This window comes from Tasmannia lanceolata, unplaced genomic scaffold (genome assembly GCF_043159265.1).
Source record: "Tasmannia lanceolata isolate RefF3 unplaced genomic scaffold, GAP_Taslan_0.1 ptg000006l, whole genome shotgun sequence".
Taxonomy (NCBI): Eukaryota; Viridiplantae; Streptophyta; class Magnoliopsida; order Canellales; family Winteraceae; genus Tasmannia; species Tasmannia lanceolata.
The window spans coordinates 5700289-5728028 of NW_027518683.1; the positions used below are offsets into that span (position 1 = coordinate 5700289).

Below are 27740 nucleotides of genomic sequence, written 5' to 3' on the forward strand. Positions count from 1 at the left end.
TCCACTTCCACGCCCTTATAGTCTAAAACGTGACAAATACACCCCCCTGTAGTTTTCAATTTGTTTGAGGTTTGCCCCCTCAGCTGAAGGTTCGTCCATAGATTGAAGGGTTAGGATGATCCGATGGAGCTGATTTTTTGGGTACACTCTATCTATGTCAGGATCTAGACCTGGCAAACGGGTGGGTCGGGCCGGGTCAACCCGCGGGATATGAGGGTGCGGGCCCACGGGTCGGGTGAGGAAATGACCTGCATTTTTGCGGGTAAAAATTTCGGTGACAGCATCTGTTTTTCCGTAATTTTCATAACCTTCTATATTTTATTGGTATTTGTTTCTTAATTTTATAATTTTATAATCATTTTTAGGTAATTTTCATTTAAAACTTTATAACTTTAGCTTTTTTACTTTTTTTTGTGTGTAATGATTACTTTTTTTCGTTTGCCTAGCAACATTCGTATCTTTGAACACCCCGATGGCCACTTGCCGAGAAATTGCCATAGGAGAAGCTTGGTAGCAAATTCTTATAAAATAAAAAACAGACGGAGATGTTATCAACACTACTGTTTCTTATGAGCGCACTCTCACTTTATTAAAAGTATGGTATGGCCCACACCATAGGATGATCCAAACCGTCCATTAGATGGGCCATAGCCTAAATAGGTTATGCTCCAAAAATCATTTCCATAGGATGATCCTAACCCTCCAATCTGAATGTTAGAGGGTTGATCCTAACCCTCTATAGATCAGAGGGTTAGAATCAACCAATGGAAATAATTTTGGGGCATAACCTATTTAGGCTATGGCCCATCTAATGGACGGTTTGGATAATCCTATGGTGCAGGCCATACCGTACTTTTTATAAAGTGAGGAGTTCCCTCGTAAAAAACAGTAGTGATGATAACATTCTCAAAAAAATTAAAAAATACTGTAAAAGTGCGGGTGCCCGCGGGTTGACCCGACTCGACCCGTGTTTTTGCGGGTTGAGTCACCCGCGGGTTAGTTTTTGACGGGTCACTAAAACTTAGACCCGTGCCCGCAAATTTGCGGGTGGGTCGGGTCGACCCGCGGGCACGGGTCACTTTTGCCAGGTCTATCAGGACCCATCAAATGAACGCTTTGGATCATCCAAATAATGTGGGCCCATACCCGAATCCAAACACTACCAAAAAATCATCCAAATAATGTGGGCCCACATTGTTTGGATGATCCAAAGCGTTCATTTGATGGGTCTTGACATAGATAGGGTGTACTCAAAAAATCAGCTCCATCGGATCATCCTAACCCTTCAATCTATGGACGAACCTTCAGCTGAGGGGGCCTACCTGAAACAAATTGAAACTATAGGAGTGTATTTGTCACGTTTTAAACTATAGGAGTGGAAGTGGAAAACTAGAGGGGGTGTAAATGTAATTTTCCCTTTTTTTTATTACAGGGAATAATTCTCGGTAGAACGTATCTATGAACATGATTTTTTTTTTTTAAGCGTTTGTGATAAATCTACCCCCAGATATCTTAAATCAACCCCCACGTCTCTTTCTCTCCCCTCTGGGTTAGAGAGAGAAAGAGACACATGGGGTCAATTTAAGATATGTGGGGGTCGATTTATCACTCCCCGCTTTTTAATTTGGGGAAAGAAATAGGGTTATTTAAAAAATTCAAATTTTAAAAAAAATTTAAACCAACATAAGAGTGGTTGTTGAGAAACCAACATAAGAGGCAATCAACGCACACAAACGGGCCACCTGTATAAACTGGCAAAACGTTACCGCGTTAGCAAGATGGGGACACATAATGCGAGCATAATCTTTTCATTTCAAATTATTGTAGAAAGATGAGTCGTTATTTATTTTGGTAATATGGTTTTACACACCATACATGTGGCGCACTTTAGGGTGATCGTCAGTAGATCTAGTGGGGCAACATTAGCTTAGTCCAGCCCATTGACTATAATCTCATCTTGATGGTTTCATCCAAGCCATTGATCAACTCTTTGATCTAAGAAGTACAATTTTTAGGATTTTTTAACATTTTTATCTCAGAAATTATAAGTGATCACCAGATCATGATGGGATCAATGGAATTGCAGTAGACCCATCTGTGTGTGTGTGTGTGTGTGTGTGTGTGTGTGTGTGAGAGAGAGAGAGAGAGAGAGAGAGAGAGAGCACAAAAAAATAATGAATTAAACCTATGTCAGAGGGCTGGTTACATGAAGGATGATCATTTAAAAAACAAAGAACATGAAGGATGATATACTATTATCTATATATACATGGTGGCTGAAAATGCCACTAAACAAAATTACAAAAGATATTACTATATCTGCAAGGCATCTTCCCAATTGGTGATGTTCCATCCTGATTTCTCTATTGGTTTCTCTGTTCTTGTTCTTGTCTTTTGTATATATCTGCTCTGTATTGATGTATCTTTGACCATCACTAGCCGATCAGAAAATTCCTACACGGGAAGAGACAAGAAAACAAAAGAGCAAAATGTAAGGCTGAAACAATCCAATCTACTTAACAGACAAAATGCTGAGCTAAAAGAAAGGGTCCCTCTCTAATTCACTCCTCATACTTGAGAGGTCCCTAAAAGTAATTGCATCATTTGATCACACTACGTTTGCCATCTGCATTCTGACTATGAACAACCATAATGGTATAGTGAACACTTGAGCCATATATGACGTGAGCAATCAGGATAAGGGTTAGGGTATAATAAAGTTAAAATATAACTCTGGTGATGAAATTGGACTTCCTTGCAAAATTTGGGGTAATAAGGTTTAGAAAAAGAAGAGCAGAAGATCAGTAAAGAAATGAAAATGAAGACGACGAGATAAAAAATTAGATGGGAGGAAAGCCGTTATTAATGATGATATTTAGTCAAAAATGCAACCACATACCGATGGGCCTACTGTTAGGCCCTGTTCGTTTCAGATTGTGACAGCCGATTGTGAGCCCTCCAACCGATTATTGGGCTCACAATCGGTTGTCACAATCTGAAACGAACAGGGCCATAATATACAAGGAACAAGAAGGATAAGATTCATCAGCTGAACACCATATTACTACTTGAGGGATTTGAAGGGTCATTAGGTTTTCCAATTGTATCAAAAAACATGGTAACATCGGGCACCAGGGCACATTGATTTGTTCCTATGTCCACCATTGTGTAAAGGTCTCTAATTTAAAATCATGATCACAGAGATATAGTATGAGTGACAAGTGTACATTCTGATTCAAGTCGCAGACAGTGTAGATTCCAGATAACAGACTATTGAGACCATTTGGATGATGTGATCACACACTGTCACTGTCACAAGTCCACTCCACTGGCAGAAGTGTTCCCAAATAATTGTGACAGATCCATGTGCTTGAAATGCTAAGTTACTGAAGTGGCTTGGTAAGGGAGATGTACTGCATACTGCCACCACCTCATCTGTTGATCATTACAACTTGTTTTTGTTTACAGAAGTTGCTGAAATCAAGATCCTAATTCAAAATAACTGATGATTATCCAAAACAATGATGACTTGACCGTCAAAGAATCGTTAGTTCATTGAATACAAAGCCTGAAGATGAAAGGTTTTGGGGGCAAGATCCATCCATAGCAGGGCAACGAAGATGAAAGGTTTTCAATCACCAAACCGGTGACCACTACTTTTAATTTTGCTTGCTCGTAATTTGGTAGTAATGAGGCTAGTCCCCCCACCCTAATGAATTAGCGGTGTGCCCCACTTCCTGCATATGCCACACACACAGATAAACCAGCCCACCCACACGCAATTCATGTAGGCCACACCCTTTTTTGGCCATAATTTGGTAGTGATGAGCTTAGTCCCCCCACCCTAATGAATTAGTGGAGTGCCCCACTTCCTGCATAAGCCACACAAACAGATAAACACACGCACCCACATGCAATTCATATGGCTCGCACCCTTTTTGATGAAGGAACTATCCATAGCAGGGCTAAGAAGATGAAAGGTTTTGGATCACCAAACCGGTGGCCACTACTTGTACTTTTGCCTGCTCGTATTTTGGAAGTAATGAGGTTAGTCCCCCCACCCTAAACGAATTAGGGGAATGCCCCACTTCCTGCATATGCAATACACACAGATACACCCACCCACCCACATGCAATTCATATAGGCCGCACCCTTTTTTCTTGAATGGTATATAGCTCGCCCCCACAACACAAAATTGAGAATTCCCCTTGTCTCATCAATAAAAAACCCAAATAGATTTTTATTTTATTTTATTTTTGAAAAGTGACAATTTTATTCAAACACCTGAAACAAACATACATCGTTGGGGACAAGATGTCCCCATAGCTACTACATTACATCCCATCCCTTTCCAAGCCTGATATCCTGGAATCCCAGTATCCCATTACCCTTACTGACACACTTATCCACTTGTACTGAAACTGCAACCGGACAAGCTGATTATAACAATTATCAGCGAGCAGAGACCAGATTTGGATCTGCTAAAAGAACAAATTACAAGCCACTATCATCAAGAAATCCTTGATACCTCTATGATCTCCATCTCCACACCTTCCTTCGCCATTTGATCAGCTTTTTCATTGGCAGATCTCTTATGCTGAATTTCGGGTCCAATTTTGCGCACAAGGTCACCTTTTCTACTCTTCTTCACTCCTTTTCTTTCCACCCTCTTCTTTTAGTTTTATTTTTTATTTTCATGATTTTTTCCATTTTCTCATTGTTTTCTAGCAAATTTTCATCAACTCAACACAGTTGCCAGTTTTTCCCCTCAGCTGGTGAGTCAAATTTGGTAAGTCCAAAGAACAATTTTTCATTCAATTTCCTTTCTAGTGTCGTATAGAAACTATGGAATAGTGTATCGATATAAATGTGAGCAGAATGGCATGCATGCAAGTTTGGATTGGATGCTTGTGTACATAAATGAAACCAATCATGAATAAACACTTAAGAAACAAACTTTTTATATGCACCAAAAAACTAAGCATTAAATTTGGAAAAATATAAATTAATAAAATAATAGAGTATCAAATTAAAGAAGCACTTTCAGGTACGTTCATGGAGGAAAGATCATAATATACCTTTTCTATCATGGCAAGGCATATTAGGAGCCGGATAGAAATCTATGGAACCGCTGTAACCTTTTAGCGTATACATTTAATGAGTTTGCTTGCTCATGGCACAATGAGCTGGCTACAAGTAGACCTCTTCTCCTTTTTCTTCCCATGCGAAACAAGAAATCCTCTGTATCTAGAAAATAAGACATCTGTGGTATGCACATTCGGGAAAAAAAATTAAGTGACTAAAAATAAACAAAGTGTTAAATTTTCACAAGTCAAAATAAACAAGCACGCATAGGTATGAAGCATCCAAAACAATGTTAAAATTTGAACTTTACAACATTGAGCACTGACAAATATACCTTCGAGGAATTGCAAGATATCTTGCACTCCAACCCATTAAACAAATGAACTCCCTCCATAACCTTGCATGTTGCAGAAAACTTATCATCACATGAATATTTTCGCTTGTTTCTGCAATACAAACATTAATCCATCATCATAACTTATCAACAGTGAGACTATTTAAACTGTGAAACAGCCAATTACTCCAAAATCTTAAGCCGTTGGAGATGGTGTTATTTAATCTTTTATGCTTTAACACTCCCCCTCACGTGTGGCCCCTCTTTTTAGGGTTGGCCTACATGTCACACATGTGGCCCCTCTTTTTGGGTTGGCCATTACATGTGGATTTTAAATGTCAAGGAGACTTGAACCTATGACTGTTGCTCTGATACCACATGTGAAACAACCAATTACTCCAAAAGCTTAAGCCGTTGGAGATGGTGTTATTTAATCTTTTATACTTTTAACATAAACAATATGATCAATTATGTCCATACCTTCGAAGAAAGACACCATGCACTTCCTTTTTGCCTGGAACGACTGACAGGAACTCATTATGCAAATAAGCAGCAAAATTAGGATCCACGGAAACAGCAGTCACTTCAGGTTTCTCAATCCCATATTCCATTAGCTGGATAGACAAATGGGTTGGGCTGGATGACTGCAACAATTATAAAGACTATTATATTCTAGAAAACAAATACACACTTATAAATTTTCTATTTTAATACGATATAAATTGCAGACTATATTAATATCAGAAAAGAAAGCAAAGCTGCTTAAACCTACACATTCAAATCGATATATGTTCTCGTCATGAAGAAGAACGCGAGCATTTTCATGATATACTAAATCAACAAATCTTCCAGGACGCCGTGATTTTTCATATGCATAGAGCTGGAGAAGCTTATTGGCCATCTCATCTGACATAACAGATTGAAGCTGAAACAAATATCACAAATCAGAAAAATGTTAATGAAAAAAACTATGAAAAACGGATGGTCCATAAGGAAAATACCTGTTTGACAAGTTTATATATCAACTTGTCTAATGTGAACAACACATAGGACTTAGCTCCAATAATAGCTCGGCAATCATCTTCAAATTTTGTATTGTCAGCAGAGCCATCAAGTAAATTGTACAATGCACTCATAAATCTGCACGTCAGAAAGACATTCTAAATAGAATGAATCTTGATTTCAAGTTAGAGAGCAATATAACGAAAGTTAAGAAAATTCACCTCGCGTATGGATCAGGAGAGGTTGTATCCTTCAGAGTTCCCCATTTTCTTTCAGCAGAAGATGAATTCATCTTAGCTGAGAGTATCCTCTCATACAAAGTCTGTCAAAAAGAATGGTTACAAAAATGAAATTAGAAAAAGGATATATATATATATATATATATATATATATATATATATATATCTGTGTGCATGTGTGTGTGTGTGTGTGTGTGTGTGTGTGTGTGAGAGAGAGAGAGAGAGAGAGAGAGAGAGAGAGGCCCTTACCTGATGAAGCCTAAAAAGCACATAGAACAAATCATTTCCATAAAAAATCTGAGAATCTTTATTTTGTTTGTCAAGCAATTCTGAAGGCACATGCTTTGCAAGAGGCTTCACGGTGAGCAAAAAATGCTCTGAAGATGGCAATAACGTGCTTTCTCCATCAATATCATGCGCGCCAGTCATCCCTTCAGCCTCGCCTTCACTTTCAGCCTTCGCATCATTATCCTGATGGTCCACATCTTCCCCTTCCTCATGATCTTCACGGGAGCACTCTTCACCATCACCAGACACACTTCCTGAATCTTCTTCTCCACCCTCGGATGCATTCTTACTGTCATCTGTTGATCTTTGAGCACCTTCCCCACCCTCATCATCGGCATCACCATCATTTTCTCCTTGAGCCTCCGTACAGCAGGTTTCTTCTCCTCCTCCATGTCTGACTTGATACTGACTGCTGGCAGCATTATTCTCGAATTTAGGCACAGCATCCACACCATTATCACCGGAAACCACAAAATTATCCTCTTCAAAATCCCCATTGGGTGATATTTCACCTTCTTCTCTTTCAACTTCGAAACTTTCGGTCATGCATGCCCCATTTTTTGATATAACAGGTTTCATATTATCACCTCCCTACAGCCCAACAAAGAAAAAAAATAACTGCTTAGGGAAAACTCCTAGATCTGGTGTCTATATCATTGACATCAGCAGCATGTGTTTTCCGTACTGTATACAGCAACAAACATAAGACACTTTTTTGCATGACTTCTCCAAGAGGAAGACATGTCACCAAAAGAAACTGAAATCTATCAACATTACCAAACTATATATAATTCGATCACTATACGGATAATACTTGTGCCCAATACGTCTGAGGCTTTCTGCAAGTGGTCAAATCAGGTTTAAGTGCCTTAAATCAAACTCCCAAAATGAATGTGTGCCATGGAAACAGAATACTAAACAAAATGGATTTGATATAAACATCGTTTTTATGATAATTCATACCACATGTATACATGGTGAAGTGAGAAAGGTATGCAATTCTGAGCATGGCCAACTTAGAACTGTACTTGCCAAAGTTCTCTTATGGGTTATTTTTCTTCCATCCGATATTCCGGACACGTTTTCTTTGTTTTGGTTTGCGCTTTAAGAATCAAGGAACCGATTACCATTTCCATCAAACCAAACCCTCGACAAGAAAATAAGAATTCTTGTCTTCTATTAAATCTCTTCCTATGTTACTTAGACGTGGACATGTACATCGGTGTCATGGAACGAGGCTTTCAGACCCTAGAAACTGGAAATGCCAACACGTCGAATAGTAAATTGATAATATAGAAAGAAAATAAAAAGAAAAGTATGTATCTGCAAATTTTGTATATATTAAAGAAGCGTGTATCTGCAAACATAAATATTACACTAAAATTTTGTACATATTATATAAAAGGCTACGGGAGAAAAAGAAAAAGGAAAAAAAGTGATACATAAATTTCATCTTAATAAGCATGCTAGCATGAGCCTGACACAGGTACTCAACAAGACAACATTTTTTCAAAGATAGTGTTAGTCACACAAATCCTCTCCCAAGGTATTATCAATGACCTTATCTTTATGAGACCTTAATTTAGTTTTCAGAGGTTCATTTTGTGAAAGATCCAACTCCCCTCTTTCCTTTGATATTTCAGTTTGTCCAAAATTATTCTCCCAAAGGACCTATGATCTGCAAATCCACTGATGGTTTGTCATATACAATATCAATATCTTCAGTGTTTTTACAGTTTTTCTATATGTTCTACACTTCTGAGTTTCCACATTTCTGCAGTTTACTGATTATTACAAGTTCATTTTGAACAGCTACGCATAAATGAATTCGCCATAATCAGAAAGTTAGCTCAGCGAGCCCTCAACTAGCAACAAATCATTATTCATGCTAAATTTCTAGAATATTTAACTTATGGATGGCATTCTACAAAAGCAGCTCCTTCAAAAGGAAAGAACAGAAGTAAGCTTACTTACCTGATACATGATTGACATAATAATTAGAGAGGAAACAAACTCAAATTGCAAAACCAACACAAAATGATGGACCCAAAAATGTCCATTTATTGTATTTGAAAATAAAAAAAGAAAGTTGAACTTCATTGCGGTTAGGACCTTTGTAATTGAAAAAACAAAATTATGAACTCATACCTCTGATGAAGGTTGAACTTCATTGTTATTGTTAAGCCTGGTATCTGGCCCAGTCTCAGTGGCAGTATGACCAGGTCTGGAAGGTGTCCTATGAAACCCTAGCAATAATAATAAAAAAGAAATATCTCAGCAGCCTAGTCCAATTTTCAAAATCCAAGGGAAAAAATAATTCTCACTACGGGAAAACCAATGAAAGAACCAGTTGCTTTGAACCAATACACAAACCTGATGTAATTTCCAAGCTGGTTCTACCCAGGTTCTGTTCCACTCTATTAGCAACCAAGTCGGACTTCGAGTCAATTGTGGGTTCATTAGACACAGCTTGTATGTTGACTCCTGAGATTTCATCATGATAACCATCGTCCTTTACCACACTTTCTCCATTTACCAATGTACCCCTGCATAAGCTAGCTTGTTCTGCTGGAATGCTGTCACCATTGCCAACAGGGTTTAGTTCCTTAAAATTAGTGATGATACCATTTGTGCGAAGACTTCCATCACTTTCTCCAATGCTTGCTACACTACTTTTAACAGCATGATTCTCGGCTTTTAATAAATGTTCTGCGTCTTCTACACAAAGAGGTCGGGGTGGAATACCTAGCAAGGGCTCCAAGATGGTAGTCCAAATCCTCATAACTTTATCCAACTGCTCCATAGTTGTACAAACCTCACTGCTTGAATATTTGATGACCTGATATAGGTCTTCATGGACGCCCAAATCTGTGTACTCAAACTCCATATTTGGAATTATAGGCCGCCTGTTCCCCGCAGCTATAGCAAGAAGTACATCATCTTCTTTACACTTCTTCTCATTGATTTCTTTGATCTCAGCTAATAAAGCTGTGCAGTGAAAAGCACGACAAATAAATCATCAGAACAATATTGCAAAACTCCAAGCAATGATGAAAAAACATACAGATATGGATAAAATTTCAATAAAAGGAAATTTAGAAGTGAGGTACAAAAGTTTGGCAAAAGAAAATATAATAAATCTTCACATTTTCCACAAGCAGTGTCACTTTTGAAGGGACCACACATCTCATCTCATTGCATGTAGAGCTCTTTGAGAAAATGCAGCATTTTGAAGGTCTCCTCGAAAATCAGAGGACAAAAATAAGACTATCACAGTAATCAGTGTTGTTGGGACTTGTGATGCCCTTTATCCACTTCTGATTTTGTCCCAAGTATATAATTCCAAGGAGCAGTTTTAAGCAGAAACAGAAGATTGTGACAAATATATGATTGGTCAGATTGAGATTGTTATGAACAATCATACGTAGTGTAAAATCGGAAACATTTTTTAAATACTTCCAATGATTCATAATGAATCATCGATTAACCAAGAACGCATTTGGGCATTTTCTTGAAAATTTGATACACTGTAAATTTATAATGTTTACAGAATTTACCGGAAAATGTAGAAAAGGAGGTCATTTTAACAATTTTGTAACAGTAAGTGTTGTGGTGGAATTTTTTAACAATGGAAGTTCCGTAAGCCAGAATCACTGGGTTCAAGATGGCTAGGTTTTAGAGTATCGTGCTGGCTTAGAAAGACACTAAATATATTTTGGATCAAGAGATTTTGATAAAAAGCTTCATCTCTTATATCTCATCCTTCAATAATGTAAGCCAAGACAAGTCTCACAGTCTGAACTTTGTTTTTACTTTTCTTTTTCTTCTTTTCTTTTCCCTAGTCTTTAAGATTATGAAAATAATGGTTACATATGAATGTGTGTGTGTGTGTGTGTCTCTCTCTCTCTCTCTCTCTCTCTCTCTCTAAAGCACTCCACTTTATCCTATCATTTTTTCCTCTGTTTTTTTATGGTTAATCCAGTTCTATTAAAATCCTGAAAGTTAAATAACAAATCCTTTGATCTAACTTTACAATAACAACTTGTACGCAACTACAATACAAAATGTTCTGGCTACTTCTAGCACTTTTTAGGGGTACTCTATCAACTTTCTCCGAGGGTTTTTTTATTGTTTTTCTATGGTTACTCTGGTGCTATTAAAATCTTAAAAATTAAAAAGCCAAATCCTTGGATCTAACTTACATTAACAACTTGTAAGTAGCTACAATAAAAATGTTCAGGCTGCTGTCTAGCACTTTGTAGTAGTGGCCTACTGGTGCCCGCTTATTATAACTATCACTTTTCTTTTGGTCGGTAAGCCAGCTTGAACCCACAACCTCCTATCGCAAAATGGAGCACCTTCAAACTGAGGTACTCTTAAGACCGCCTTCTATTATTATGAAACTAAAAAAATTACAGAGTTGAATCAAAAACATTTTTTACACACGTCCAATGATTGATGATGAATAGGGCATAAATGATTAAAAGAATAACGTATATCAGATTAATGAATAACAGATTATGTAAAATGGGGTTTGGGTATTTTCTTACAAATCCTAGGGCATTATCATTAACACTTCGATATTACAAGAAACTTAGAAAGACCAGAGCTTCTTTCAGTAATTTTGCAACAAAGTCAGCGGTGGCGTAGAATTTCTCTCATAAGCCAAGGATGTTTTTGTAAGCTAGAAACACTGATATAGATGGAGAGTTCCTAAAATGCCATGACTGGCTAGGATAGATCCTAAATACATTAAGATAAGGAGATACGGATTAAAAAAATCAACCTTCCATCCCATCCTTCAAGTAAATAAGTAATGACTAATTGCACAGTTTCAACTTCTTTATTATTTATTATTTTTCTATTTTTTTACTCATATTGAGATGCAAAACATCAACATGATAATATGGATACATGCATGTGCATCTCTAAAGCACTCCATCTTATCCTATCATCTATCTCCAGTTTATTTAGGGTTCCATTTGGTGCTGTTAAAATACTATGAATTACAACTCAAATCCATCTTATCCCTATATTCTTTCTCGAGTTTATTTATGGTACCATTTGGTGATGTTAAAATATTATGAATTACAACTCAAATCCAATGATCAGAGTTGAACCTTATAAAATATTCACATTTCAAATTCAAATCTCTTAAACCAAAAAGTCACCCAAAATGGGATTCATAGAGCTTCTGTTGACAGTTTTAATGAAAATTTTATTCTGTGCATTGAAGGAAAGATGAGAGGAAGTTGTAACATTCTAAAGCACGTTCATATGAATGACTATTCCCAATGTGATAGTTTTAGATAGCATTTATGGTTCATACAAAACGAAAAAAAATCATGGAACGTTATAAATTTACTAAAATTGTACGTAAAATGTTAAAACACAGTTGATCAGGTAGTTCTCTCAGTTTTCCATATTTTCAAGTACTTTTTGTAAATTAATAATTTTCTAGAAAGGCAGAAAAATCATGCAGTCCAATTTTTTACAATTTGATTTGATCAAATGCTCTTACTCTGTCACTTAATTTCAGAACAATGCCTTCAAACGTTCTTTTTTCACATGTTCATTATTTTTATTTTTATTTTTGAGAAAATGACCAAAATATACTTAAAAGAGAAGAAGAGTTACATCAAGGCCAAAACTTGGAAAAGCCTATTTAAGATTAACCAAAGAACTGCACTCTACACTACATGCCACCCTACAATGGATAAAAATGTAGTTACTAGATTCTTCATCCTCTTTACAGAGCAAGCATATATTACTCAACTCAACTCAACTCAACTCAACTCAACAAAGCCTTTGTCCCAAGCTAGTTGCGGTCGGCTAAATGAATCCGTTAGAAAAAAAGCTCATGAAGAAGGTAAAAGGGATCTACCCGGCTCTAATCCTGGAAAGCAAGCATATTAGCCAAGCAAAATCTCTTCTCCACTTTGTCAAGCGTGTTGATGCTCCACATAAAAGCTTGTTAGTGCCCCACATAAAAGCTTGAACTCTAGAAGGAACAGAAGCCATCCACAACCCAGCAATAGAAGACATGGAATCATCCTCCCCAAAAGGGACACACAAAAGACTTCACCGAAAAGCTACTATGAGATTCTTCTACCCAAATTCCCCTATCTCCAGACTCAAAGATATACATTTTTATCTAATTACTTTCAAATTTCAAAACATTTTACTATTTACAATAAATCTGATAGCATCCAATAGTCAGACCATATTAAAATATTCGTCCTTTAAGCAAGGTTATATATAAACACGATCAGTCTAAAGAAACTGCAGTTCGTAAGAAATCAAAACATGAGCTGAAACATATATGCCCGTCCCAAAGTAGAATAAGTGAATAACCAATATGCTCAAAATTATACTAACAAAAATGGAAAATAATATCCACACTTCTTTGTTTTAGTAATGCCAATCCCTTATTTAACACTTTTTTCTAAAAACTGCTAAAAGCCGTTACAATTCCCAAGAATATATCAACAGTCAATCAAATGTGTTTAATAAAGTGAGAAGTGTGATCAAGGGTGCAACTTGGGTCGGACTCAACCCAAACCCGACGGGTTCAACCCAATTTTTGGCTCGGTTTGGGTTGGCATTTCCTCGGATTGGGTTAGGGTTAGGGTTGGAAAAAGCCAACCAGATTTTATTTCGGTTTGGGTTAGGGTTGAGGCCTTGGCAACTCGACCTCCATCCTCTAATTTTTTTCTTGATTTTCTTTGGGTTATGTTTTTTCCTTGTATTTTTCTCTTTGGCCCTAGGTGAACCGGAACCCAACCCGACTCAACCCGGCCCAATCTCGGGTTAGATGGGTTGGGTTAGAGTTGAGAGATTTAGAGGCTGGTTGGGTTAGGGTCGTCGACCATCCTCAACCGAAGGCTCGGGTTGGGTCGGGTTAGGGTTGAGGGAATGCTAGCTCAGGTCCAACCCGACCCGAGTTGCACCCCTAAGTGTGATCAAAACAAAGGAGTGTAAATATCATTTCCCAACAAAAAACACACCAGAAAATGAAAAATGACAAAAAACTAGACATGCTTCAAGACGAGATTATTTTTCTCTTCAATACTTAATTCCAACAAATACTCTGCAGGAAGTGTTCAAAATTCAAACAATTCAAGCATACAACATTAATATTGAAAATTGAATGCGATCCTCAAATACAATATAATATATCAAGATTTGAATGTACCTTTCGCGCTCAAACTCCTTGTGTCTTGTTGTTTGAAATAGAAGCTACGGTGGTCAAGTGATTTGTGATAGTTCTTAGCATAAATTTCAGCCCAACCTTTATTAAAATCTGAACGGCACCTTGTCCATTCCTCTTGTTTCTGTTTTAAGCGACTTAATATAACAGGCAATGCAAGACCAGCATTCTTGCGCAGTACGTCCATCACATCCAACCCATGATCACCATATAATCGTTCAATGCACCTTATATTTAGAGCTAAAAGGGGAAAAAAGAGAGAGAAAGATAGACATTGAGAGCTCAGAGATAAGAACTATAGAGACAATTGATCTTAAAATAACAAATAGACTATAGATTTTTTTTCATCCATAATATGCTAATATATATGTACCAGTAAAATGATCCTCAATACGAATTGGATTTTCTACTCTGATTGTATTGTCATGCATCTTTTCTAACAACTCCTCCACACGCTTAGTCGTGGCATTCGCAGACTCTATTAAAATATCCAGCTCAAACCTAACATCATGTCATAACACTAGATGTCATAATCATTTATTTCAAAATGAAACAATCATACATAAGTAAAGAATATATATATATATATATATATAGAGAGAGAGAGAAAAGGGTTCCTAAGGGTGCCCTCATATAGCTTATATGAGGTGGCTCTTTAAAAACATAGGGGCCCCACATTGTTAGGATGATCCGAAGCATTCATTTGAAAGGCCACATCATAGATATGGTGTGTACAAAAAATCAGCTCCATTGGATCATCCTAACCCCTCCAAAAGTGGGGGCAAAAATGGATAGACACATTTTGTCCACAAATCTGCCCATTTTTGCCCCCACTTTTGGAGGGGTTAGGATGATCCAATGGAGCTGATTTTTTGTACACACCCTATCTATGATGTGGCCTTTCAAATGAATGCTTCAGATCATCCTAACAATGTGGGGCCCCTATGTTTTTAAAGAGCCACCGCAGCTAAGCTTAGCTGAGGGCACCCGCAGGAACTGCAAGCTCATATATATATATATATATATATATATATATATATATATATATATATATATATATATATATATATATATATATATATATATATGCGCTCTAGCGCAGCTAAGCTTAGCTGTGTTCGAGCATAGAAACAGGGTGGGGCCACATTTTGGGTGGGATCCAAAGCATTCATTTGATGGGCCCTTTCATGGGTAGGGTGTCAGCCAAAAATCAGCTCCATTGGATCACCTTAGGGTGTCCATTTGTGGGGCCAAAAATGGACAGATTTGTGGACAAACAGTATCTGTCCATTTTTGGCCCCACAAATGGACACCCATTGGTGATCCAATGGAGCTGATTTTTGGTACGCCCCCCATCCATGATGTGGCCTTCCAAATGAATGCTTAGGATCGCCCCCCAAACGGCCCCACCCCCCTGTTTCTGTGCTCGAGCGCAGCTAAGCCTAGTTGCGCTCGAGCGCAGCAACCCTTTTCTCAGCCGTTTGGGGGGGGGGTGATCCTAAGCATTCATTTGGAAGGCCCCATCATGGATGGGGGGCCTACAAAAAATCAGCTCCATTGGATCACCAGTGGGTGTCCATTTGTGGGGCCAAAAATGGACAGATACTGTTTGTCCACAAATCTGCCCATTTTTGGCCCCACAAATGGACACCCTAAGGTGATCCAATGGAGCTGATTTTTGGCGGACACCCTACCCATGAAAGGGCCCATCAAATGAATGCTTTGGATCCCACCCAAAATGTGGCCCCACCCTGTTTCTGTGCTTGAGCACAGCTAAGCTTAGCTGCGCTAGAGCGCATATATATATATATATATATATATATATATATATATATATATATATATAGAGAGAGAGAGAGAGAGAGAGAGAGAGAGGAAAGTGAAGCTACACCGCCGGCTTAAAATACAATGGGCCCACATTGTTTTGGTGATCCAAACCATTCATTTGATTGGCCCTCACATAGATAGGGTGTCCACCAAAAATCAGCTCCATAGGATCATCTCAACCCTTCAAACTGTGGAGGCAAAAATGGACAAATTTGTGAAGGTTTTTACACGTTCATTTTTGCCTCCACAAATTGTAGGGTTGGGATGATCCTATGGAGCTGATTTTTGGTGGACACCCTATCTATGTGAGAGCCAATCAAATGAATTCTTTGGATCACCAAAACAATGTGGGCCCAATGTATTTTAAGCCGGCGGTGTAGCTAAGTTAGCTACACCGGCGGTGTAGCTTCACTTTCCTCATATATATATATAGGATAAGAATATCATTATAAGCAATCAATATGCCTTAAAAGTGAAGCAGCTCAGAATGGAAACAAATAAAAGAGAAACTCTTCTCCTTTTGCAGAAAATGACATGGTATACAGGTCTCTCTTTTTTTTTCAGCATACAGGGCTAACTATTCTTCAATTTTTTCCCTTTTCGGTAACAACTTTATTAGAAGGGAATGGAAAAGAAATCATAGGAGGTACAGAGATCTCCCATAATACATGACTTAAGATGATTAACACCTATGATTCAAAAAAAAAAAGGATTAACACCTTTAAGAAAGATTTGGAAACCTATTTCCATTATTTTTGTTTCATCTATTCTGCGGCTACATTCATAAAAAATGACTACTTAAATATCGTCAGTCAACATGAGTACCTATCATCCGTCAGAGTAAATCAGAAACTTGTAAGTAAAAACATTATTACTGAAAAAATTGAAGCAAATTTGGTACCTATCATCTTCACATCTAAATAGGCTTTCTTCATATTGATTTTTGCGCATGTGCTTAAAAGAGTAATCCTCACTTCCAGATGTCACCGATACCCAATGGTCATTCAATACGGCTGTAGCAAGCTCTGTCCAGTGGCTCACAGGAGGTGTTGGATACTGTGAGTAACAAGCAAGAAAAGAAGGCCAGAGAATCACATGATTAAGTGAAAATACCATGTTTTATCAATAAAAATCAAAAGCTTAATGTCAAATTTTCATTTACATTCTTTGGAAGACGGCGATAACTGGGGGTACATTGCTCACAGGTCGAGAGGTCAAGCTCTGAAATTGGTTTGTTAATATACTTTTCTTTGTTTGAGAACATAGAAACCTTGTGACCTGCGAAATCTTTAGGAACAAAAGGAACATTTTTGTCAAACCTTTCCCTTTCTTTATCCCTTTCCCTTATATGGTCTCTATCTTTCTCCCGGTCATCTCTTTCACACCCCCTTTCTTTATCTCTAGCCTCAAACTTCAAAGGTCTATCCAGATGTCCTTCGTTCCACAAAAACTCTACAAGTACCAAAAACCTTAGTTACGTTTTACAACAAAAAGGAGAAATGCTCATATATCTTGACAATTTCCAACAAATGACCTAATGACATGCTTGATAATAAGCTCTGCTCAAAGGAGCATAAAAATAGAAAAGTTAATGGGCCGTCTACACAAAGTTCCCGGTCAATGAATTAATGGCCACATCTGGAGAAAACATCTGACAAAGAAAACAATAATAATACAAAACCGCATTTGAGATGAGCTTTAATCATTACAAGTAACAAATAGCAAAGCTACTGGGTAACATACTTTTGTTGAAAACGCCTGCAAGAAATCCATCTGCAAGAAAGGTCCCCACCATTAGAAACAAGATCAACAATAAAATCCAAAGACAAACTATGAAACCGGGTGCGATATTTACTTCCAAGTTTTAAAATTACCTATATTCTCGCAGTGTGCCAGAAATTCATTGAACCCAACCATAAGATCGGGATATCTTCCAAGTATATCACCCATCTGGAAGGGACAAATGCAGTAGGTTTCAGCACCGATACTGAACATGTGCAACAAAAGATGATAAAAAAGCACAAAAAGATCTAATGAAATATAAAAACTAAAATTGCAAGGATACAGAACATGTGTAATGAATGGCAAACAGATACCTATGTGGCCCCACATCCAAGACGTAAGTAAAAATTCAACTGCAAAACTTCTTTTGTTTATTTAGATGATAAAACTAAAATATTGAAAAGGATCCCTGTTATATACCCACTAAATTGCACCAAATATGAGAAGAAGAAAAAAAAGAAATCTAAATTTGACCCACATATTGGTTTTCTAAGAACAATAAATATCAATGATAATCTCCGCTACAAATCCAAGAACAAAAAGGAATCTAATTGCCAGTATCAGAAACCCGACTACTAACTTTACCATACGGCAATTACCATCATTTCTAAAAGACAGCTGTGCATGCATGCAATTAAAAAATTATTTAACCACACCATCGGTTGTATATATATATATATATATATATATATATATATATATAGAGAGAGAGAGAGAGAGAGGAAATGGTTTGTGTGCAGCTGCACAAACCATGGGGGGGCCACATTTTTTGGGGGATCCAAAGCATTCATTTAGAAGGCCCTTCCATGGATAGGGTGTGTACGAAAAATCAGCCCTTTAGGATCATCCTAACCCTGCCATTTGTGGAGGGAAAAAATGGGCAGAAACAGAGTCTGTCCATTTTCCCCTCCAACTTTGATTGGGTTAGGATGATCCTATAGGGCTGATTTTTTGTGCACACCCTATCCATGGAAGGGCCTTCCAAATGAATGCTTTGGATCCCCCCAAAAATGTGGCCCCCACCATGGTTTGTGCAGCCATGCAAAGATAGGTTCTCTGTGCAGCTACACAGAAACCGTTTCCTCATATATATATATATATATATATATATATATATATATATATATATATATATATATATATATATATATATATATGCTTGTGAACTTACTCGTGCATAGCTGCATGCTTGTGAACAGTGTGAAGCTAAGTTGTAAACGGAACACCTCAGTGTTTCGGCTGTTTCGTTCCGTGTTTCGGTCGAAACTTTTCATTCTGCTTCCCAGAGGTTTTTTTTTTTAAGTAGTTAAAAATATGAAAACAAAATCCAAAAAAAAAAAATCAAAAATTGTTAAAAAATTATAAGAAACAATTAAATGAACCAAATATGTAAAAAGACATCAATTTTATTCCTTAAAAAAGTTCACACTACAAGTTTAATACATAAAAAACAAGAAAAAAAAACACATATCTAAATCACATCTCACATCATGTCTCTCATACATACAGCTCACTACATCATGGTGAATAGGGTGGTTGAGGATCATCACAATCAAAAGAGTGGTAGCCCTCATCGTCGTCGCCACCTGTACCTTAGTTGGTGGGAAAGTAGGTAAATGAAGTTTGTAAGAGAGGGGTGAGAGAGAAGAGTGTGGAAAATCAATGGTTAAAGGGGTATACATAGTGGTGAAGGCCCGTGGATGCGAAGAGAAAGAAAATACCCTTCCAACAGCTATAAAACGGTCATAAAATGAAGGTAGAATGGTCTAAAACACTCCCAACAGCTATAATGGCACTCCCGATAATTTTTTTGATTTTTATCCGCTTTCTCTCGCAATTCGGACGAAACAAGGTGTTTCGCCCGTTTCGTCCGAAATTTCGGTCAGATCTGGAATTTCGGCCAAAACGGACCGGAAACCGGCCGAAACTGAAATTTCGGTCCGTTTCAGCCGAAATGAAATGAAAATTACAACTTAGGTGTGAAGTGTTTATAAGTAAACTATGTGTACAAAGTGAATAATTATCACTTCGCAGCAAAGACTAGAAAGAAAAACATGAAGGAAAAGAAAAGAAAAGAAAAGTAATTAACAACCACTTTTGGGTCCCCAAAACTAAGAATCCGCTAGCAACTACACTCTGCCAGACCCCTCGCCCTCGTTACCTTTGAAACAGACATTTCGATTGAGTGTCACCACGTTCAGTTCCAGCATACTTTTTGTCATGGTTTTAAATTTCCCGAAACCAACACGAAACAGCCAAAATGTTTCTGTTTCCTTCCCCCCACTAAAATGCATGCAAGAACCAAAACAATTACCAAAACCCGCTTTTGGGTCCCCAAGATCAAGGAAGTGTGGCATTCCGGACAGCAAGCACTCTAAGTAGAAGCTCTAACAGCTATGGTGATTCACAATGTTTGAGCACTCCTCAGGTTGACTAAAGACTTCTGAATCAAATTGACTCGATCTCAAAATACATTACCATTTACTCTTTTGAGCAGCAACAGAGAAACTTAATCTACGAAAAAGAGAAAGCACATACTTCAAATATAACAGTGACTGGCTCTGTCCCTTACATTAAGGAAACTAAGAATCCACTACCAACTCCACTCTGCCAAACCCCTCCTTAACTTTGAAACAGATAGTATTATCCAATTGGAAAAGCACAAGCAAAGTGTTTCTGGGCCTCCCCTTGTGTATCCATCGACCAAGAAAAAGACAATGGAATCCGATCGTGGAATGGGTGGAGAAGAGAATGGAGACATAGAAGTGCAATTTGGTTTCTCTAGGGGGAAGAATTACCTTTATTAAAGCCATCATGGCAAATATTCCGATTTATCATACCCAATGAGTGTCATCAAGAGAATTGAGCAGATAAAGAAGAGATTCTTATGGGGAGGTACCGATGAGAAGAAACTACATTTGGTTAGTTGGAAGGTTGGCAAGCCAATAAGGCTGGTATGGGAGTGAACAATGCTATAATCAGGAAATGGTTATGGAGGTCTGGGGAATAAGGCCATCAACCTTTGGTCAAGGATCATCATCAGGAAGTATGCATTGTTATCAGGACACTGGATGACCAATTATAAATTCAGACACAGTGCTCTAACAGTTTGGAGGGACATTCTAAGACAAACATAAATTCAATTAGGGAGTCAAGTTCAGAGTCTACAAGAGGGATCTGATCAAATTCTGGAATGATAAATGGTGTCATGAGGCTCACTTCTCCATTAATGGCGTCATGAATCATGATAAATAGAGTTAGTGAAATCTATATATTTGTAGGCCTATGGCCATTTGAAGCATGGATTAATGAATGAAAATTGAATTTGTTGCTTTGCAGCTTGATGTGATTTCCATTGCCTTCGGGCACGGGTATGATGCTCGTGATCCAATTAGTGGTGTGATGATGTTGGTGCCTTGGGCATGATGCCTATGGTGAGTGGTGTGATGCTCTAACATGTCCAGTTCTTGGAAGTGTTCAACCTTCTCCAATCATTTGCTTCTTTCTTCATTTGCTTCTTTGCACTTTGATCGGCGTCCCGGCTTCTTAGTCATTAATTTCTACAGTCAGCCCTAATCGTGAATCCTAGCCATTGATCCTGTCAGATTTGAGTTCAAATTATGAAGTCTTCGTGCTTTCCAACACCGTCCACCCATATCCAAGTTTAAGGTTGATCCAGCAATTGGATCTGAACCTACGAAAAGATATGAACTGTCCATCCTTGGATCTTGCAGAGCTGATATTTTTGCGCAAATTGAAGATCGAACCGTCAGAATTGGAAAAGATTTGGATATCTTAATTCGCTTAATATTTTTCTAACATGCATCAGAAAATTGGGTCAATGTAACAGTCAGATTGTGTTCAGTGATCAATTTTTCAGATCTGAATTTACCACAGATCCCCCCCCCCCCCTTCTCTCTCTCCCCCCCAAAACACACCCACACTCCCCCCCAAAACACACCCACACACTGCAACAATAACAAATCTAATTTTGCCTGATCGTCCTAAAGTGTTTTCCTACCACCAATCGAATATTTGAAATGATCCAACGGTCGGATAGCCATCAATCCTTTGGGCCAGTGTTCTTAAATTTAAATAATTTCCCAAATCCGACAAATATTTTCTTCCCACTGCTAACCAAGTCAGATCCTAAGTTGACCTTCCTATGGCAGGTCAACGCCCATACCAACCCTCGCCAGCCGTTCTTCCTTCCCTAGAATGTCTTCCAACATTTTGCTCGCCAAATTTTCAAAAATTATGATCTAGAAATTATTCTTTAATGTAGGTATGACAAGATTTTGCAAAACAAGTTATGAGTCATAGGAAGGAAAAAATAAACAGCAGAAGCAATTACCTGATATTGTTAAAATGGCCTATAAATTCTTAAGATGATTAAAAGAGTGACAAGTAAATGCTTACCAAATTTTGCAGTTCTGATCTAGAAATTATTTCTTTGTTGTAGATATTAAGGCATTTCAAGAACTCCTGGTATGTGTCATCATTGTGTAACCTCTCCTTGACCTTCTCACAGAAGTGGAATTCTTGGCTGTATACGCCTGACACAAATATTGAATAGAAAGGGATTTTATTGGAAGATAAAGGGCAAAGGAACAACTAATATGCATTAGACAGAAAGGGTTCGAAGAACAGGATAAATAGGAGAAACACTGAACATTTACACCTACAACTTCAGTCCAACAAAAAAAAACATCTCCATGCAAGTAGAAGTTCACCAAAGAATCCGATATAAAAAGAAAATATAGGGATGAAAATTTACGAGGATATTTGAATAAAAAATAAGCATAACTTAAAAACACATACTTGGACAAGAACTCGTCGATTTGGGAGAGCCAATGCCTACCTGTGGCTACTGATATTGACACTACCTTGTTTTAAAAATTGCACAAGCTCAGCTTGTCTTTTCTTTTTTAATAGGCTTGCTGGAGCTTTTTGGGAACTGCAATAACCTTAGACAGCTCTTTAAATAATGAAAGACAAGGTGAGTTAGTGCAATAATCAAAACATGGTTGTGCTGATATTATTTCCCTTAACTGTCAAGGTATTTTTCACTCGGGCAAGTCAAAGGAGTTTTTATATTGACTTGGTAGGGACAAAACCGAGCTGCTAAAGCAAGTAAAGATTGACTCGGGGGCTTTTACACAGCCCAATCAAGTGTGCCATGGGCTAGTGGTATGGAACTATAATTCTCAACCATAGGTTTCATGTTCCAGTTCCAGCATCCCATACCCAAAAATATAACTAATAAGACCGCTGGTATCAGGACATATTTCTCGATCATGAGTTTTAGGTACCAACCCCATCATTCCATACTAATAAAATAAATGGAAATCAAATAAGAAATAAATGAAAATAATAACATTGGTGTTATGGAGCCACATCTCTCAATCAGGGGTTTCAGGTTCAAGCCCCCACCATTCCATACTGAGAAAAGTAAATGAAAAATTGAATAAAGAAAATGGATAGAATCTCCAATAAAACTCAAATAAAAAAGAAAATTTGTTTCCTGACAGAGCCATATTTCTCTACCAAGGGTTTCAGGTTCAAGCCCCCCACAATACTGAGAAAAGTAAAGGAAAAATTGAATAAAGAAAATGGATAGTATCCCAAATAAAGCCCATAAACAAAAAGGAAAACCCGTTTCTTGACAGTGATAAAATAATCCTTTCCATGCCTCAAACTGAAAAAAGAAGGGACTTGATTGTTCCCAGACTGCACAACCCAACTCCCAAGATGATTCATGAGTATGACTGAAGAAAAGAATGAAAAATGATATTTGTAATAACTCAAATATCAAATATATATATGTACACACACACACACACACACACATATATATAAGGATTGTTGAATACATCAATCCCGGTCATAATCAACTTATCCACCATGATTAAGCATCACAACCTTTGCTCATCATTTTTCATCATGTCATTGTAATGTAGGCTAGGGAGAGAAAAAGAAGAAGAAGAAGAAGTATGAGTAGGAGGGAAGAAATTTTGAGAAGAAGAACTCAAATCAATAATAATTCAAGTAATCATAAAAACTAAATAAAAAGTCACAGATTAGTCTATACACAGGCAACTGAGAACATTAAAAGACTAAAATACACCTAAAATAGAAAAGGCAAATAGCTAAGGACTACTCTCAATAGGCAAAGGTTGTAGGGACGGGATGATAGATAGGTTTTGGGCTACAGGCATATACTGGTAGAACTCTGTCTGTAGCGCACAGCGTGTTAAGCACGACTACTTGTGGTGAGACTGAGATTGCCGAGATCGAGTATTTTTCGTCCCAAAACTCAACAGAAGAATCATGGCTACATAAAATCATCATAATCAAAATAGGATTACTTGTATGATATTGACATCTTATAATCTCAAAAAATTTCAAAACAGTGGAAAGAGTCCCATGGGCTAGAAAAGCCTTCATTAAAAATCAAGATGGTCAGCTCAATAAGTTTAGCCTTCGAATAAATGATTTGACATTTATATGTTTTGGATTGCGTGTTCCAAAGAAAACTCAAATAACAGGTAACAAAACCATGACCCCTTGAATAATGTAAAATTGTTCAAGACATCAAGTTTCAAGAGCAAATAGTATTGCAAATTGAAATATGCAGGTTTAGATGAAATCGACATTTCTGCAGGTTGAGTTATGCCAGATATTTGACCATAAATCACAGATACAAAATGCATGGCACCCACATAAAGATTTATATGATTGAATGGCACAATTAAGGACTCACTTTTCAAGGCAGTTTTTTCATCGTGCTCAGGATAAGGATGGTCGACACTGAGATCACGATCACCATGGGATATGCTTTCCCTCTGACAACAAAATGTACAACCAAAGGTTAGGCATCCAGAAATAAACAGAAATCCAAAGGAATTCCTGAAACATACTTTATCTGTGTGCAAATGTCGGATCGGGGGCATAGCAGAATTCCTCTTTTCCCGACGTAAGATAATACAAGATGAGTTTCTTCCAGATGGAGCAAGATGTATAGGAGCTGTTGGTGAAGTATCAGGTAGGAAATGTGTGAAGTCCTCAAGCAAATCATCATGGTCATGAAAAAGTAAGGCTACCTGCAAACAAACAAATAAAGCATCCAAATTTATAATCTTTGATAAGATCGGAGATTCTATAAAGGGAGTCCATTATGAGAACCAAAAAGAGGGGAGATACAAAAGAGAAAAACCAACAAGATTTTGCATGTATACCTCTTGGAATACCTCATTGGCAGTCTTTTGCCCCATTCTATACATATTTAGAATTTCTAAGAACGATTTGTACACTTGCTCATCAGTTTGAAACCGAGTCTGTACATAGTGAACAAGTTTAAACATCATATAAAGCAATTCAATGCCACAGCAAATGAAACCAACCTTCGAGCTTAAGGCCATGTTGGGAAACCATATTTTTTTCGTGGAATATTAGTTTACAAAGTGTTGAGAGGGGAATAGGGAGAAGCGGAGAGGGGGAGTGAGGAGATGGTGCATAGTGGCTAATAAATAGGGAAAACAAAAACTCTATTTTGAATAGAGTTTTTTTTCCCTGTTGTTCAGCCACTTCTCATCCTCTCCTCACTCATGCCTTCTCAATTATCTCCCCCTCCCACCCTCCTTGCCTCTCTCCCACCACTTGATAAACTAATTTTACATGGAAAAAATGTTCATGGCTATCAAACATGACCTAAAGCTATAAATCAAATCATACTCAAAATCAAATCCTACAGATGAAGTTATTACCTTAATTTTGTTTACAAAATCGACTGCTTCCTCAAATTTTACGGGTTTCTTTGGTGGAGGCTCGTCATCAAGCGTGATCTCATATCCTTCTGGCAAGAAGGTATTAAAACCCAAAATAAGATCCGGATGTCCTTTGAATAACTCTTTCACCCTCGATGTAAAACCCGTGGTGTCAATCCTATACACAATACAAGCAAACTGTATCAATAATCATATGGTGCTACTTCATCCCAAAAAAGAAGGAAAATATATCCAGGAATCAAAACCTTTGGGCCTTGAAATCTTTCATGACTTCAAGGAATTCATTGTATTTCTCCAATTTATCCTGAAATATCTCCTTAACTTCCTTGACATAGGCTAGGGCATCATTTGTAGTTGGTATCTGTGCACCACCAGATTGGGTTCGACCACACCTTCATCAACGACAAAAACCGAAATCCAATCAATTCTAATAGATCAAAACCCAAATCCAAACCTAAATTTCAATTGAAATGAAAAACAACAAAAAAGGGGGAAACACAGAATATAGCAAAACCTTGAAAACCCTTTTTCCATATTTCAACCAAAGCAAAATCCAAAATAGAACATAAGAAAACCTACAACTAAAGTAGAAAAAATGGGCATTTAACAATATCTGATTGGCATATAATCAGAGAATTCAAAAGAGCTTCCTACCCATACAAAACCTAAAACAGGCAAGACCATTCCAGAAAAGCATGTTGAAGCATAAGTTAACATTACAAGAAACAAAAAGGAGAGATTGAAGCTTACGAATCTCCACGAGAAGGGACAAAGGGGCGCTTGAGTTGAGAAGCCATGAATGGGTCGTCTCGAGACCTTTTCATCGTTGTTAAAAAAGACTTCCCCTTCAACAAAAACAATAGGCAAAAGAATGGGAGAATATTTCTCTTTCTCCCTTCAAAACAATGGCCCGAGAACGATGCGATCAGAAAATGGGAGCCAAGAATAGAGAACAGATCTAGCGAGGGAATTTCTGTTCGAATGAGAGATCGTTTCCAAAAGAATAAAAAAAGGAACAGAGAGGAAGGGCGGGTGAGAGATTTACATATACGGAGGAAAACTGAGAAGGATTTGTGTTCGAGGTTCTCTCACTAAACCATGTTTTTAGTTAGATTAAGGGTGCTTATATTGGCACTACGAAGTTTTGTTATTTGCGCTAATTCACCTTGTCTTATCTTCCTTCTTTTTTGATGGGATTGTCTTATCTTTCTTAATCTGCTTTTGAGAGCATCTTTGGAAATTGTGATAACTATTTTCCAGCTGGTTAAATAGTAAAAGACAAGGTGAGTCAATACGACTATTAAAACATGGTAGTGCAAATATCAGTAGATTAGCTTACGATGGAGTGAAAGAGGAGAAATTGTATATGCCCTGGGTTTATCTCAAAATGCTGCTCACGTTTTTTTTTTTAGGAGCTGCTGTTGGATCGTCAAATATTAAGGGTAATAACGTCTTTATCATACCTCATTTTAACAGTTTGTACGGCCTTCATCATATAATTTCTTTAACCGAGAAATTATATGATGAAGGACCTATGAACACGTATTCATCATCCCATCCTTGATTTTTTATTTTTGATCCAACGGCTGTTAAAGAGATAAGACCCTTCATCATCCCATCCTTGATTTTTGATCCAACACAGTAGACATATAAGGCCCTTCATCATATAATTTCTCAGTTAAAGACAGCCCGGAAAAAGGATTTTCACGTCCCTTCTTCGGTTAACCCACAAATATATTTGGGTTAGAGCGGGATACAAGTACATGCATTGGTGTCAGATGATTCACTTAGGATCGAATCCACTTACATTTTGATCACGATTTGCTCTTATCTCTTATCAGTTGGATTCATGTCCTATTGTTTTTAAGAACTTACTTTCTTAGGATCCCAACCTATTTTTAATCAGTCCAGCCACTAGAATGTCCGCCATAGTTAGAACTCAGGATTAGGAGAGGCAGAATGAAAGAAATGAAAGAGAGGGTTATCAAAATGTACCATTTCTCCTAAGTTCGCATTAGTCGCCCATTACAAAACCGCCTGATCATTTTGATGGTCTAGATTTTAGAGTCTTATAATCGGATCATTTGGTTAGTCGGTAAGCCATCTTCTCTATTCTACTAATCGCTAGGGCCAGTAATCACGAAAATCTAATATCTTCCCCCAAAAAATGGCCAGTTTCCATTTC

At 37.6% G+C, this 27740-nt stretch overlaps 1 protein-coding gene across 1 annotated transcript; it reads right to left on the reverse strand.

The window, feature by feature from the left end:
• Positions 1-2159: 2159 nt before the first annotated feature.
• On the reverse strand, positions 2160-26632 carry LOC143879417 (paired amphipathic helix protein Sin3-like 3). Its single transcript, XM_077381793.1, has 23 exons — positions 26306-26632; positions 25801-25947; positions 25535-25712; positions 25007-25105; positions 24689-24871; positions 24532-24613; positions 22188-22324; positions 17861-17936; positions 17730-17759; positions 17149-17438; positions 16888-17042; positions 14533-14660; positions 14145-14399; positions 9323-9937; positions 9098-9195; positions 6911-7540; positions 6644-6744; positions 6422-6560; positions 6193-6345; positions 5901-6064; positions 5421-5532; positions 5080-5264; positions 2160-2454 (listed from the first exon to the last, which is right to left on the reverse strand). Exons 1-22 carry the CDS (start codon positions 26377-26379, stop codon positions 5103-5105), a joined length of 4008 nt encoding a protein of 1335 aa, XP_077237908.1. The 5' UTR covers positions 26380-26632; the 3' UTR covers positions 2160-2454; positions 5080-5102.
• Between the last annotated feature and the right edge of the window lie 1108 nt (positions 26633-27740).